We start from the raw sequence: 13,500 nt of genomic DNA, 5'->3' as shown, positions 1-13,500 counted from the left end.
ACGAGGAACTGTATTAAAGGGTCACAGCATAAGAAAAGCTGAGAAACACTGCTCTAGGGAGTTATTTTTCTAACAAAGTTTGACCAAGCTTGGGTTCCTAGATTTTCCTCTAAAGCTTGTTAAATGCAGGAAGTTAGCATAGAGGACAAAGTAACTAGTTAAATAACAAGGGGGAGGTGAGGGAGTGGCTGCCAAGTGTTGCTCACAGAGTAAATCAAATCTGCAGTCAGAGGAAAGCAAGAAGGAAACACAGTGTGGTCACTCAAGTGCCTGACCAGCAATGGGAAGGTGGGGACAAGAGGAACAGGAACCCAGTGCCATCTTTGACTATACACACAGTGAATTAGAGGCCAGGCTGGGTTCCATGAGACTCTCAAAATCCAAGGGAGGGTGGGGCCTACGGCGATAATAAGCACAGAAGTATGAAACAGTCGTGTGGCAAGCTTGCAGCCTTGTGAGGTCTGGAGGGAATTACGCTGTTGAGCGTTTCTACATACGAATGTGATAAAATAGTCATTCCACCAGGCAAAGGGCTATACCTGCACCAGCTAGCCGAGCTCCAGGTCCATTGAGAGACCCTGTCTCAAAGGAATAAGACAGTGAACAAGCAAGGCACCTGGTATTCTCCGGCCTCTACATCAAGTATGGACATATATGCACACAAGCACAAGCACACACACGTACACAGTGCACACACATATACACACATGCATGCACATGCACATATACACACACTTTTAAGTTCCTCTTACTGGAGAAAAAGTACATAATATAATATGGGATTTTAATACTTAAAATAGAAAGGAATATTGAAAGAGTGTAGACACAAGGAGAATCACTCAAAGTCTTCCTAAACTATTGCTTGTTTTGTTGTTGATGTTGTTTCTTTTTGTGTTACTAGAGAGCCTTGTGCTCACTAGGCAGTCCAACCACAATTCTTGGTTCATTTCCTGAAGTCCCTGGAGACAGCCATTGGACCAAGGGAAAACACTTGTCCAGCTGTTTGAGTTGCTAGCTGAACTAGCCATTTATTCCATGGGACATATTTTTACTTGAAGGAACAACTAACAAACTGATTCTCCAACCCTGAGACTTTGGCTACCATTTTCTTAAAAGCAAGTAAGTGAACCTGCTAGTTCAGGTAGGAAGAAGCTGCCAGATCTGTCCCAGTAATAAAAGTCACACTGCCTCAAATCAGAATTCTAACTGTGGAAAACATTTATCTGTCTCTGAGAGATTGGCTTCTCATTGCTTCCAGATTGTTCTGACAGTCAGTGTTGCTAAAACATGACTTCTGTAATACTGAATAAAAACATGCTTCAGTATTGGTAGTCCATGCAGTGCAATGAACCAATATTTTTCAAATGATGAGATGCTACAAACCCAGGCAAGATAACGTACACCCAGAGAATTCTGTCAGCATACCCCAGAGGAACTTACATACCCATGCTTACTGCTGCACTGTGCACAACAGCCAGGATGCCCATTGTACAAGAACCCATAAAGAAAATATAGAATACACACAGTGGGATTTTTTGCAGCTTTAAAGAATGGAATTGTGACATTTACAGGAAAGAGAATGGAAATGGTAATTATTACATTAAGCCAAGTAAACCATACTCAAACAGACATTCCATTTGTTCTCTCCCATATGCAAATTCTGGGTTTATTTTTATATATGTATATGCATATTTTATTTATTTTTGTATATGTATATTTTTATATATGTATATGTGTATGCATATGTAATATGTATATATGTATACACAAGGACATGGCTGAAGGGCATGAAACCAGAAAGCGAGACGTAAGGAGTGATGGGCTCTTAAGGGAGGAGTAGGGGAATTAAGAGCGTGTGACACGAAGGCAGAAAGAGGGCCACGGCAGGAGAAGGCAGCACTGGGGGCATGGGAGTCAACAAAAACAAACTACACAGGAAAACCCCATATGAACTCATTACGTTGTGTGCCAGCTTTAAAGACTGGTAATATTTAGGGGTTGGTTGGTTGGTTGGTTGGTTTTTCTTTTTTATTTGTTATTTTTTAAGACAAGGAAGAAGATTTATTCAAAGCCCAAGACCAACCAAGAAGGGTCTTGTTGTTGTTTAGGTTGGCTTATTGTTTGGCTGGTTTGAAGCAGGATCTTACACTGGCTGGTTAGAGGTGTATATCATCACATCTGGCCTCCAACCAGTAAATTTTAATGTAACAGTACAGAAAGCTCACTAATGAGATTTCACATTCTATACTACAACTATGCTTTTTTAAAAAGCCACTTCATTGGGGCCTTTATTGGTATAAACATAAGAGAATCTTTACAAAGAGCATCAGTGAACTATGCTCTTGAATCATAGGTCAGACACACTGTAGAGTGCCCGTCTGGCATTCATGAGGCCTTGGTTCAATGTACAACATATTATATACTCAAATGACAGTGGCCTGATGTAGCCCAATATAATAAAAATAAAATAATTTTTATGTATATAAGTACGCTGTCTCAGACACACCAGAGGAGGGCATCGTACCCCATTACAGATGGTTGTGAGCCATCATGTGGTTACTGGGAATTGAACTCAGGACCTTTGGAAGAGCAGCCAGTACTCTTAACTGCTGAGCCATCTCTCTAGCCCTAAAATATTTTTAAAACTGTGTTTATTAGACTTTGGGTGATATAAGGGCTTTTCAACTAAAAAAATATTTATGTTAACTTGTGGGCTTATATTTTTAATGAATAAATTTATTTTAAATTTCTCAGTTTTAGCTTCTAGCATAATAAAAATTAATAGCTATAATCCATATAAGCTAAAACTCTAGGTTCCTCAGTAATATTTAAGAGTATAAAGGGCTCCTGAAACCAAAAGTTTGAGAATTGGAATATACAGTATTGTTAAAAAAACCATCTTCAAATGTGTTGGAGTTGAAGGATGGCACCAGGACATGAATTATTAAGGGACAGTAAGGAGGGAGGTAACAGATCCAGACCGGTGTCACTGCTGCTGTTTGGACAGCTTTGAGACATAGTCTTGCTCTGTAGCCCAGACTGGCCTCAAACTCCAGACAGTCCTCCTGCCTTGGCCTCCTGGGTGCTGGGATTACAGATGGTTTTAAAAGGACAGTTGTACAGGTGGATGCTTGAACCTAGAGAAGATCTGAGCAGTGAGGACCTGTCAGGACCTGGGGGAGGGCTGGACATGGAAGAGCTAGCCCGGGAGGAGTGACTGGTGTAGAGCGACACCTCCCCTGTACTCAGGACTTTCACTTGAGGGAAAGATAGGGTGTTTGTGTATTACTTTGTCTTTTCTTCTAAGTTCATAATTTATTATCCAAATTAAATATTGCATCATGAGCTGACTTTAGGTTCTCTAGACATAAGGATCTAACAGATGGCGTCAGGCACCTCAGAACCCATTTGTGTTGGTTGCACTGCTGGAGTTGTTTGTACTGGACCTAACCTGGAGTAGAAGACCACCAAAGCCACACCTCCAAATATGGCCAGTATACAACTGATTTTACTGTGAGAGTAGAAACTAGTATTTCCTTGTAAATACAAGTTAACTGAAAATGGGCATCAATTTCTGGACCTGCCTGCAGTTTCTGACCAGCCATGAGTCCAGTCTGCCAATGTCACAACTGCCATGGTCAGTGTTCTTCAGTGTGCATAGCTGTCCCTCTTCCCGAAGTGACCCCCCACATGTCCAGCGGACGACAGAGACTCAGATGTTTGCCTTGAAAGGGAGGTGCACCTGGTGTGAAGACAGCAGCTCAGTGTCCCTGGAAGCCTCTGCCATCGAGAGAGGGAGCTAACCCCTGCCTCATCATCAAAGTGTAAGAGTGCTTACAAGATCTGTGCAGAGTAGGCCAGGTGGGTCAGATGTAGCCTATGTGCCAGAGGTCACTACGCTCCGGTTCCTCTCTCATTGTAATGTGCTCAGCTGGCAGCTCAGGCTCAGGCTAGAGAGCTGCCAGAACTACAGAAAGGCAGAGCCAGCAACGAAGCATTTGGCTGCACACTTCAGTCTCAGCACTCAGTACATGGAGGCCAGAGGACCAGGAGTTCAGGGCTAGCCTCAACTACATAGCAAGTTTGAGGCTAGCCTAGGCTGCATGCAACCCTGTCTCAAAAACAAATAGAGGCAGTGTTATGACCAAAAGAAAGTGTGCTACTGTCCATTTCCCCCAAGAAGTACAGTGAGGTTTTTCATACCCTTTTAGACAAGAGGAATTAGAGAAAGCCTAACCCCAGAAGCCGACTCTTGTCCATTCTGCCATAAAGGGAGAATCCAAGGGCCTCCTTTATGGTGCTATTTCCTAAGTGCTATTCCCAAGGTGCCAGCAGAAGCACATAGTGAAGCACAGTTCCTGTCACCAATTGCGATGACATGCAGCCATTGAAAGAGAGGTCACGGAAAAGATTACAGCAGAGGTGGGCTGGAATTAAAAAAAAAAAAAAGCCAGATGTTGGTAGCACATCTTTAATCCCAGCACTCAGGAGGAAGAGGCAGGTGGATCTCTGAGTTCAAGGTCACAGCGAGGTCCAGGACAACCAGGGCTGCACAGTGAAATCTTATCTCAAACAAAACAACAGCAAACTCCTTAAATTTCAGTTAACCATGTGAAAACGTGAAGACAACTAGAGGCACCTGTGGGTGTCGCCACATTGTTGCTGGGGTTATATGTGAGATATGTAGGTTTTCCTTTATCTTCTGAATTTTGAGCAATTTTAATGTTTTTATAATTCTTATAATTGAAAAGAAATGAAAGAGATTTCAGCTCATTTTTGGTGTTCTGGGCAAGGATGCCACCAGGAATTTTATGCATAGATGACTGTGGGCTCATGCCAGGCATCACCCTGTTGGTGCTGACAGGTGTCTCAGCAGTCAGAGTCTCTCTCTCTCTCTCTCTCTCTCTCTCTCTCTCTCTCTCTCTCCCTCCCTCCCTCCCTCCCTCCCTCCCTCCCTCCCTCTCTCTCTCTCTCTCTCTCTCTCTCTCTCTCTTCCTCTCTCTCTTCCTCTCTCTTCCTCTCTCTCTTCCTCTCTCTTCCTCTCTCTCTCTCTCTCTCTCTCTCTCTCTCTCTCTCTCTCTCTCTCCCCAAGAGTACTTCCTTCCTCAGCAGGGTCTTGTAGCTGTCCCATTCTGAGACACTGCAGCTTTGTTTTAGTGAAAATGCATACAGAAGACAGATTACAACAGAGAGGCTGCACGTCTCCACTGCTGACATTTGGGTTGTAATTAGCCCTCTTATGGCTCTATTCCATCTTCTCTGGTTTGCTTTAAAAATATGTGGATGTAGAGACACATTTACATATGCAGATTTTCATTTCAACACTCAGAAGCAGATGTACCGTCTCAATGGCTCCCCTGAGCATGTGACCAATGCCTAGGTGCCACACTTGCCCCATTATGTTGCATTTTATTCCTATGGCCCTGTAAATGCTCAGAGAAACCCAACTAAAAGCAGTACCTTCAAAACAATGAGTGTGTTACCCAGATAACAGTTCCAGGAGTTGTAAGAATCACCTTCACTGAGCCCCTTCTCCATGTAGATGTTACAAGCTAGAATCCTGTCTCTGTGAGAGCCTTTGCTGAGACCACAGGTGCCTGAGCGGCTGGAGACAGCGCCTCCCAGCGTCCTAGGCTGGGATTGCAGCCCACATCTGACAATCTTCTGCAGTGGCTCAAGCTTCTGTCCCGCCCTAATTCTCAAGTGGAACATAATGCCTTGAACTAACTGAATACTAGATTTCTATGAATAGTTTTTTTTCCTCAGCTGACATTTTTACAAGAGATGGAGCGCAGCTGTGGCTTCCCCTTTCTATGAGGACTGGTGGTTTTCTTTAAATCTTCAAGGGTGACCTACCCACCTGGTCCCTAAGACCTAAGCCTCACGGACTCCCTCTGTCGTTTGGTGCCATTTGGTCCCTTGCTCAGGGTGAGCCTTGAGGTGCTATGGCAACAGGGGATGCGAGAGCAGACTTCTCAGTCCAGGCTCTGATGCCGCTGTTGAAAGGTCACCATGTAGCTTAAGCTGTTTGTGCCTTATTGGCAGGTTCATGTCAGTTAATGGGCCACACTTAGGATATTCGGGCTTGGAACTAGATGGCATTATCAGAAGTGAGTTCTGTTTGTTCACCTGTGTCCAGGCCTGCCCACCGTGGCCTCCTCAGTCAGCACTCTTTCTGCCTCTCTTTGGCTCAGTGCCACATGGACAGACCACCATGTCAATTGACTTCTCTGCCCCTGGACTCTGGGGGCCCTAGGGAAGCACCCCAAATACAACTCATCTTGTATGTCCCTGTTGTTTCAGACCTACTGGTTCCTGGTCAGTTGGCACATCTGAGCGTTGCCAGTCCCTCCTGTCTATACCCCAGGAACTTGGTCTGCTCTGGCTCCCTCCACAGCCCGTTTCCCAGCACCATGTACCTTCCTTACCCAGCATCCTCTGTCCTCCATAAAACTGCCCCTAAGGGCTCCTTCCAGTAGCTGACAAGTCTCCTCACCTCCGTGTCTCCATGGCAGCACCTGTAGCTAGGACCCTCACAACACACATCACACTTGATCCTTGCTCACTTCCCTACCCCTCCCCAATCTGTCCTCTGCCAGAATCTGGGCCAGCAAAGCCCAGAGGCTGGAGTGAGGGACCTCTAGGCAGAACCCCCTGGAGGCAACTCATCCCCTAGTCCTATAGTCTGACGAGAGAGAAAGCACAGCTACTGTCCTTGACCTGTGCTTGTACCCCAGGCTCTGGTCTGAGGCTGCCTACTATGGCTCTCCATCAGCCTTAGCCCAGATGCACATGGTTAGCTCAAGTCCAGGATTGCGCAAGAGCACACAGGGTTTTGGTCAGGGCCATCTCTAAAGGTTCCCTCAGTGGAACGACCGCTTTCACTGCCATTGGCAAGCAGTCAGGCCCAAGAGAGTGAGTCCTTCATCATTCCCATCTGTCCCTCCCTCAGTCAGGCACTGAAGCAAGCACTGAGGACAGATAAGAAACACACATACTCCAAGAACAGCAAAAAGCAGTGTGGGGATGCAGGGGTCGCGATGAGCCTCTGGCCTTTGAGACTTGGCTAACAGTAACTTGTGTTTACACCCAGCTCCTGTGCAGATGAGCCTCAGGCTTTCCCTCTGTGCCTACCACAGTTGACGAGTCGCATGTGTCCAGGCTTCTCTCCCAGACTCTCGGGCCTGTGCATACTGCACATCACATGTGCTGTGTGGATTTGACTCTGCCAAATCTACAGGACATTGTCCAGGATGTCTCAGCTTCTCTAGTAAAGCATAGCACCTGCACCTTGAGGGTTTGTCAGTGACAGGTGGAAGCAGGTGGTGTAGACAATACATGAGGTCACCTATCAGAGTGGTCAGTGAACCCCGAAGCTTCAGGTCTGCAGGCCTCCTTAAGACCTTCTGGTCCTTCTTAGCCCTAGGCCATGATGTCTGTGTCATGGCCAGGTGTCCACACAAGGCCTCCTGGGGGAATGTCTCTGTTTGTCCTTCACAGCCCTGTGTGTCCTTCATAGATAGTTCTGCTTGGTCACAGCATGACCAACAAATGGCTCTGCATTGTTCTTCCACAAGATGACGTCACTAAACTCTAGTGTTGAGTGGGGGAGAGCATTGAAAATTGACTTCCCTATCAGAAACAAGCAATTTATACATTAATGGACTGATTAGTTTCCAGTCAAGAATTCTAATGTTTTAGAGCCACAATTTTAAATCAAGCTTAATTTGTCAACTGACTGAAAGTGAGGGTTTTTTTCTTTTTAGAAATTATTAGTAATTTTTTTAATATAGGATTTATAGTCCCAATTAGTATCTTGTAATGATGTTTCCAGGATAAAATACCAGCCGCTCAACTTTTCTGGCCACAAATGTACAACATATATCAGTTTATTTTTGGAGATCTGAAAAATTAGCTACTGTAAATAAAGTCCCCAGAAGATTTCTCCGGGAAGGAGGGGAACTTACAGTAATGTGGGTGACATATTATTAATTAATAATGTGACCAGCCGCTGCTTCAATTAAAAGGACAATAGATGAGGAGGCCTAATAGGTATGTGTGGGCTGGTGAAGCTGAGAAGGGCCTTTAGGCTGGAGGTGGGACTGCAGGCCTCTGGTGTCATGTGCCCAGAGCTCTCCGTCTAGACAGGTCTCTGTGAGCAGGACCATGTTCTCAGAGTTCCTTTGGCTGCCATTATTGGAAACCAGCTTCAGCACAAGAGAAATTCAGACCTTGGAAGGGCTCTGAGTCTCTCAGGTGCCAAGACCAGGCATATATAGATCAACTGGGGAGTCTCCCCTCAGGCTGAGGCCAGGGACCCTAAAGAGCCTCCTCTTAGCTTGTCCTTGTGAAAGTCACACATACTGACATCTCTAGCTCTATTTAGAACTGGGGACCTGTCTGGCATATGTGTGCCATCAAGTACGTACAGGATTATAGACACAGCTTCAGGCAGGCAAAACAAGAAACAGGTCTGACAGCCATTGTTGCACATAGGAAGTGCATCTGAGACAGCTTTCCTATGCAGGTCATGGTGACAGGTACAGGAAAGAGGCCACATAAATCTGGTAGAACCGGCAAGAGAGCACATAGGCCAAGCGCAGGGTGTTGTGAAGACTGAAGGGAGAGGAGTGGGAAAGAATTGAACGCAGGTCGGTGGCACTGCAAGGCGCTGCATGCTGCTGTCTGCTTCATGGCCTTTAGGAGAAGCCTCCATGCAGTGACAAACCAGGCTATGCCCCAGCAAGAGCCAGCACAGTGACAAGGCCAACTGTTGCTCACGCTCTGTCCTATTGCTAGCTTATTTCAGTGTAAGCGCAGGTACTTTACTTGCAGAGTCATAATTTGGGGTGACTCAGCCTTCTGCTTTCAGGATACCAGTGCTTTGGTACTGACGCTGTAGAGGCAGCACTGTTAGGAAGGCAAGCCCTCCTGAGGCACACTCCTCAGCGTTGTACAGAGGAGACCTGGACTGTGAGTCTTCATTGTCTGCCTCAGACCCACCCTGTGATGAGAAACCCAGCCACCCCAGGGAGCATTGCCATCCAGTCTCCACATGTTCTTGCTCAAGTCTGGATCAGGGAGGACACTCGGGGCACCCCACCCTCCATGGTGACTCACCTGGGCCCTCCCCTTTCTCCAGGTCACGCAGTATTTAAGCTTACGTACCTAAGCAGTCATGACTATAAACACCTCTACTTCGAGTCGGACGCAGCCACAGTCAGTGAAATCGTGCTCAAGGTGAGTTCACTATGGCCTCTGACCCAGAAGTAGGAGGGTGGGTTCTACCTGGGCTAGTCTCTGGCCAGGGCCACACCTGTCTTAGCCAAAGCAGGACTCCAGCTTCCCTCCGGCCCCCAAAGGGGGTCCTCTGCTTCTTTCTTTCATGCACGATTTATTTTCCCCAACCACTCTCAGGAGTCCCTTGAGGCTCCAGAGCCAGCTGAGGTGACAATAGTTTTGAATCACTCAAGGTGATTTTCCCAACCTGTTTGAAGCATGCCAACTGGGGCTATCGTACCAGGTACCTTCCCAGTGCTAAGTGAGCATTCCAGCTGCTTCAGCAAGGCTATTCTCCCCCTAGGGAGCTCTCCCTTGTCAGGGGAGACAGAACAAAATAGACATTACACTGGTGTGCTGACAGTCCCAGAGGTGCTGTGGGTTTGGAAAGGGTAAGTTGCTGACATTGCCCTGGGTGAACAGGCAGATTCACAGCAACCCAGGAAGGGGCCAGGCAGCAAGCTGGGTCTCTGAGAGGCTGCATCCAGGCTAGGAGGCACCTCATGGGTCTCGGCTCTTAGGGCAGGGACTGGGAATAGTGCCACCCAGACCATTGGTCTCTGTGGTACAACTTGACCAGGACTCCTCAAACCCAATGTCCCTTTCCTAAGGCGAATCCTACACCGTCAGAACAAGTAGAAGAAGCAGGGCTAAGGAGTGAGAAGGGAGACGTGCCCCTGCCCTGGGCTGGATGATGCTGGCCAGTCACCTTACACCCTGGGCTTCGGTTTCCCTGCATGTAAGGTGATGGCCAAAGTAGATGCATGGCCCCTACCCACAAGCAGCTGCTTGGGTGTAAATTATCCAGCAGAGATTCGGCAGCCCCTCTGGTCATATTCTTCCGGGAGAAGCAGTCAGATGGTAGTGACAGCAGCTGATCTGCCCTTGAAAGTTCCCATTTATGCATGAACAAAATGCCCAGAGGAAAGGGGACTTAGCCAGGATGGTGACTCTGGTGAAGAACCAGAACTTAATGGTAGGTGTGGTAGATTCTGGAATGTGTACTGCCACTATCCAAAGCTCCCTGGTTACATAGGAATACTGTAGTTCAAATACCACATGGTCACCAAGAAATCGTCCTGGGAGGATAATTAAAGAGAAGACATAGTGGCATGGGGAGATAAGGAAGTTCACAGGCCACACTGACCCAAGCTCCTCAGAGAGCAGGGTGAGGACAGTGCCCACTCTGCACCACTTACTCCAGGGAGCCAAGGGTTAACTTGGCAGAACTTGACAAGGCGGTCCACGGAGCAAGTCCGAGATATTTGCAGAGTGGGTAAAAATATCCCAGTCCCCACACACACACTGGGGCCTGGACTTATTTTTATAGCAAGCATTAAAATATTCAAGACGTGAGAAGGATTCTAGTAAAATTATAATCTTGTGTTTGACATCAGAATAATTTTCACAACAGCAGATTGATGACAGAAACACAGGTTTATGACTTGAGTATGAGACAGAAGATCAAGTGCAGAGAAATCATTACAGGACCAAATGCTCCCTCAGAGCACATGCTTGTCTGCAACCCCTCCCCGCCAGCCCCCTGGCCTGCCTCCTCCCCTGAAGTGTCTGTGTGCTCAAGATGTTTGTAGAAATCTCACATCATCATGCACCTCAGAGGGCTTCGTCCCCGGACCTGCCTGACTCATAGCTAGTGGTTATGGTCCTGACCAAAGGCTGAATTTCACTTCCCTCTTTGGCAACATCAGCTTTCTAACATTTCCGTCCGTGCCTCAGGCAGGCCAGTGTGAGCTTTGTGCCAGAGCTCAGTTTCTGAGACCTCAGCCCAGCTCCAAAATTTGACAGAAATGTTGAGGCTCTTTAGGGTCTATCTCAGACTCAAGTAAAAATGAGAGTTTAGATCAAAATTGAATAGAGAAATTAAAACCCAAAGACTGGTGCCAGCTTAGCCATCCCAGGCGGGGGCTTCCTGTCGGAAGATGGAGGGATCCCCTCAGTAGGGGCTGAGTAGCAGCTACGTCTAGCGTGTCTTACATCCCATATCTCGTCAAACCCTCCCAACTGGCCTGCAGAATGTAAATATTGTTGTCCCCATTTTCGAGATGAGATGGAGGCCCAAGGTCTCAGAGGTTGCAGAGCCTAACCGGGGACCGATGCTGCTCAGGCCTGCCCTCCGCCTTCCACATATGCTGGAGCCGCACCGTCCCTCCTTCCGCTGGCCCCAAGAGAAATCTCTGAGGAACTGTTGGGCTCTTCACACCGGGTTCTTCTGTGATTGAGTGACGGAGGCTGTGGCTTTATTGACCATGAAAACTCCCTATATTTTTATGCCTTAAGCTGTAAAGTGCATCGAAAGTAAAACCCTCTATAGTGCATAAAATTGGGCACGTTTTAAACCACAGCATATTAACCAGCTAATGGCAGACCAAAGGGCGTTTTTATCTTTTGATTATTGCATTAATCTTGCATTAAAATTATCTATGTGATTATCACAAAGTACTGAAGATAATAAATTTTGGAAATAGTTGGCTTGTTAAGGACCATTTTAAAATGCTTTTGTCAGATTAAATGTGCCAAAAATACACTGCAAACGCCAGGTCATCTGAGTGCAAACACCATAAGCCAGAGATGGTGCTCACCAAGCATGAGGTGCCTCCTGCCATCCCCACACCATTTCCACGCTGTCCCAGATCACCCTCGCCAACCTACATCCTGATTGATGGCTCTCCACTGGTAACTTGGCAAGACTGTGGCCGGGTGAGGCAGGCCTTCTGTACCCATGTGCCTGTACCCCCCACTGTTGAATGTTTGGAGCCACATTGTCAGAGCCTCAGTCTATGACTGCCCTGCTCGAGAGCCTCTGGCTGCCTTCTCCAGACGAAGGCTGAGCTTTCTGGCAAGCCTTCAAAACATGCGAGAGTGAAAGAATTGTGTTTTCACAAAAAGCCAGGCAAGGAAGCCATATCTGAAGGCGCACAAGTGGCCCAGTGAAGACACACACTGCAAACTGAAGTCCATCCTGACCTCAGTGACCTCAGCCCTCTGCGGTCCTCCGAGCCTCACCTTTCTTACCTGGTCCTGGCTGGTGGGTACAGTGGTCACTAGAGGACACATGCCAGACTGTCAGGAGGCGGAGGGAGCACTGCCCTCACGTTCTCCTCTTTCAGATGAGGAGGCCGGGGATGTCAGGTAATAACCAGGACTAGGGAGCTGGCTGGACAAACCTGAGTAGGGAGCACTCTGGGAGGCAGCCCACACCGAAGAACGTAAGCCCAGGGATCAGCAGCCCCACTGCTCAGTGACTAAGAAGCCTGCACTGGGCCTCCCGTCTATCGGGGAAAATGGTGTACAGTGTCAGAGCAGCTAGTCCCAGGATCCCTTGTCCAAACCTGGCCTCTCTTCCACCCCATGCTCTGCCCTGGGGGAACAGCCGGTGCTGCCAATGACAACCATGTCCTCTTGCTTTCTAGGTTAACTACATCCTGGAATCACGAGCAAGCACTGCCCGCGCTGACTATTTTGCTCAAAAACAAAGAAAACTGAACAGACGTACAAGCTTCAGCTTCCAGAAGGAGAAGAAATCAGGGCAGCAGTGACAGGGGCCTCCAGTCTGGTGCCACAGCCCAGATTTCCTGCAAGGCCAGGTGGACCAGAGTCCACCAGCATCCTGTAGTGCCCAGACCCGCAGGCACAGACTGCTGAGCTCTAGGGGAAGGTTTAGAGGTAGAGGTGCCATTGGACTGAAACTTGGCAATGGTTGTAAGTAGCAATGCCCAGGAGCCAGACCACCTCCTGGGGGGGCCAAGTGCTACTCAGCCGTGTGCACTGCCTGGCAGTCCCACCAAGGATGTACATAGCCATGCCAGACATCTCCTTGCAACTTGATCAAATTTCTTAAAGCAAACAAAGAACAAAAGTGTACATCTCTCTCTCTTTTTTTCCTTTTAATAAACAGGTGTACTCTTTATCATGGTTGGTATGATGGACCATTCTTTGGGGTGGAGGCTTGACTATATTGTCTTCTTTAAAATCTGTCCCATATTGAACAGGCAAATTACAAAAGCTGTCGTTGGAGCTCTCAGAAGCAATGTTTAGGGCTTAGCCAGTAGTTCAACTGTGCCATTTGTTTAAATGAGTGCATTTGCTTTGAGAATAGCATCTTCCTAAAGTCAGGAATGAGAACCTAGCATGTGCCGTGCGTGCGTGCGTGCGTGCGTGCGTGCGTGCGTGCGTGCCTGCGTGCGTGTGTCCAAGGCTGTC

The 13,500-nt window shown here is 47.4% G+C and overlaps 1 protein-coding gene across 5 annotated transcripts in view; it reads left to right on the top strand.

The window, feature by feature from the left end:
• Mapkap1 (MAPK associated protein 1) overlaps positions 1 to 13,212 on the top strand; it is a 203,429-nt gene extending 190,217 nt beyond the window's left edge. For 2 of the 5 annotated variants that reach the window (XM_028785078.1, XM_028785077.1), the window contains exons 11-12: positions 9,143 to 9,240; positions 12,711 to 13,212. In XM_028785078.1, the coding sequence (XP_028640911.1) occupies positions 9,143 to 9,240; positions 12,711 to 12,836 (224 nt within the window). In that variant the 3' untranslated portion in view covers positions 12,837 to 13,212. Of the gene's footprint in view, positions 1 to 3,590; positions 3,672 to 9,142; positions 9,241 to 12,710 lie in introns of those variants that run through there. The other 3 variants (XM_028785079.1, XM_028785080.1, XM_028785081.1) reach the window with 3 other exon arrangements.
• The last annotated feature ends 288 nt before the right edge of the window (positions 13,213 to 13,500 follow it).

The sequence above is a fragment of the Grammomys surdaster genome, unplaced genomic scaffold, assembly GCF_004785775.1.
Source record: "Grammomys surdaster isolate TR1022 unplaced genomic scaffold, NIH_TR_1.0 125098, whole genome shotgun sequence".
Classification (NCBI taxonomy): Eukaryota; Metazoa; Chordata; class Mammalia; order Rodentia; family Muridae; genus Grammomys; species Grammomys surdaster.
Note: the sequence above shows the minus strand (reverse complement) of the source record. Positions and strands in the feature narration are given on the sequence as shown.